Raw genomic sequence first — 1,939 nt, forward strand, 5'->3', positions numbered from 1 at the left:
TCTCTATATACTTGCACCCTCTCTCTCTCGCCTCTGTCTCTCTCTCGCCCTCTCTGCATCTCTTTCTCTTTGCCTCTCTCTTCATCGCACCACACCCTCTCTCGCCTCCTCTCCCTTGTGCCTTACTCGCATGTCTCTCTCTCTCATCTACTCTCTGTCACTCGTACTCTGTCACTCTCTTGGCCCTCTCTCTCTTGCCCCCCTCTCTCACTCACTCTCTCTCCTGCCTCGTTGTTCTCTGTCGCCCCCTAACCCTCACTCTCACCTCATCTCTCGCTCTCTCTTGAATGACCTTTCTCTCCAGCTCACGACCCCTCTCTCTCTTCCTTGGTCCCATCTCTCTCTCTTCTCTTCACTCTGTCTCTCTCTTTGTCTCTCGCTCACCTCTCTCCCAACCTCTCTCTCATTCCCTCTCTGTCTCTCACATCATTTCTCACTTTCACGCACTCTTTCTCTTGCACCGTCTCTCGCACTCTCTCACTCTTTCAAACACACTTTCTCGACTTCTCTCTCTCGTCCCCTCCCTCTCTCTTTCTGTTTCTCGAGCCCTATCTCTCCGATTCGACCCCTTTTCTCTTTCTTGCACCCTGTCTCTCTCGTCTCCTCTGCTCTTGCCCTCTCTCACTTTCTCTATCACGACCTTTCCCTCTCTCTGTCACTCCTCCATCTCTCTTTCTCGCTCGACCCCTATCTCTCTCTCTTATCCCCGTCTCTTTCTCTCCGTCTCCTACACCTCTCTCCCCTTTCCCTCTTGCCTCTCTGTCTCTCTCTCTTTCTCGACCTGTCTCGCTCTCTCCTCTCCTCCCTCTCTCTTTCTCTGTCTCTTTCTTGTCCTTTCTCTTTTTCTGTCGACCCTCTCTCTCTCGTTCTCAACCCCATCTCTCTCTCTCCTTTGCTCCATCTCTTTTTATCTCTTGCCCATCTCTCTCGAATGCTTCTCTCTCTCTGACTCACACTATCTCTCTCTCACGCACTCTCTCTCTCGCACATTATCTCTTTCTCTTGTCCCCTCCCTCTCTCTTTCTCTTTCTCGACCCCTTTCGTTCTCCCTCTCGCACTACCTCTCTCTCGACCTCTCTTTCTTTCTGTGTCTTGCTCTTTTTCGATCTGTCTCTCTCTTTCGTCCCCTTCTCTCTCTTTCTCTCACCCCACTTCCATCTCTCGCCCCTCTCTTCTCGACCCCTTTCTCTTGTCCCTTCTCGCTCTGGCCCTCTCTCTCTTCTGTCTCTCTCTCTCTCTTTCTCGAAATGTCTCTCTAACTTCTCCTCTCTCTCTCTCTCTCTTTCTCTCTCTTGCCCGCATCTTACCCTCCAGCCCCTTCTCTTTCTCTCTCTCTCTCTCACTGCCTCTATCTCTCGCCCCATCTCTCTGTCGCCCGCTCTCCCGTGTCCCCTCTGACTCTCTCTCATCGCGCGCTCTTGCACACTGCCTCTTTCTCTCTCTCTCGGCCCTCTTTCTCTCAACACCATTTCTCTCTCTCTTTCGGACCCTCTCTATGCACCCCTCTCTGTCTTGCACTCCATCTCCCTTTCTCTGTCTCTTTCTCGAGCGGTCTCGTTCTTGTCCCCCTCTCCGTTTTTTTACCTACCGCGACCTCATCTCTCTCTCTCTCGCCACGCTCTCTCTTTCTCTCTCCTGGCTCCTCTAACTCTAACTCCCTCGCTCCATTTTATTGTGTCTCATCCCCTCTTTCTCTCGCCCCTCTCTCTGTCTCTCTTTCTCTTTGTATCTCTCTCTCCCCTTCTCACTCTCTCTCATCCCTCTCTCTTGATCCCCTCTCTCGTCCTTCTCTCTTGTCTTCTCCCCTCTCTCTCGCACTCTCTCTCTCATCCCTCTCTCTTGCACATTTTTCTCCCTCTCTCTCAACCCTCTCTCTCAACCCCTATCTCTCTCTCTTTTGAACCTCTTTCTGTCTTGCAGCCCGTCATGCTTTCCCTCT

General features: G+C 51.9%; 1 protein-coding gene across 1 annotated transcript in view; it reads right to left on the minus strand.

The window, feature by feature from the left end:
- LOC122547507 (putative uncharacterized protein DDB_G0271982) overlaps window positions 1–945 on the minus strand; it is a gene marked incomplete at its 5' end in the record, with an annotated part of 7,951 nt that extends 7,006 nt beyond the window's left edge. The window contains one exon of the mRNA XM_043686117.1: window positions 875–945. Within this exon, the coding sequence (XP_043542052.1) occupies window positions 875–945 (71 nt within the window). The remainder of the gene's footprint in view (window positions 1–874) is intronic.
- Between the last annotated feature and the right edge of the window lie 994 nt (window positions 946–1,939).

Source organism: Chiloscyllium plagiosum, unplaced genomic scaffold, assembly GCF_004010195.1.
Source record: "Chiloscyllium plagiosum isolate BGI_BamShark_2017 unplaced genomic scaffold, ASM401019v2 scaf_3524, whole genome shotgun sequence".
NCBI classification, from domain to species: domain Eukaryota; kingdom Metazoa; phylum Chordata; class Chondrichthyes; order Orectolobiformes; family Hemiscylliidae; genus Chiloscyllium; species Chiloscyllium plagiosum.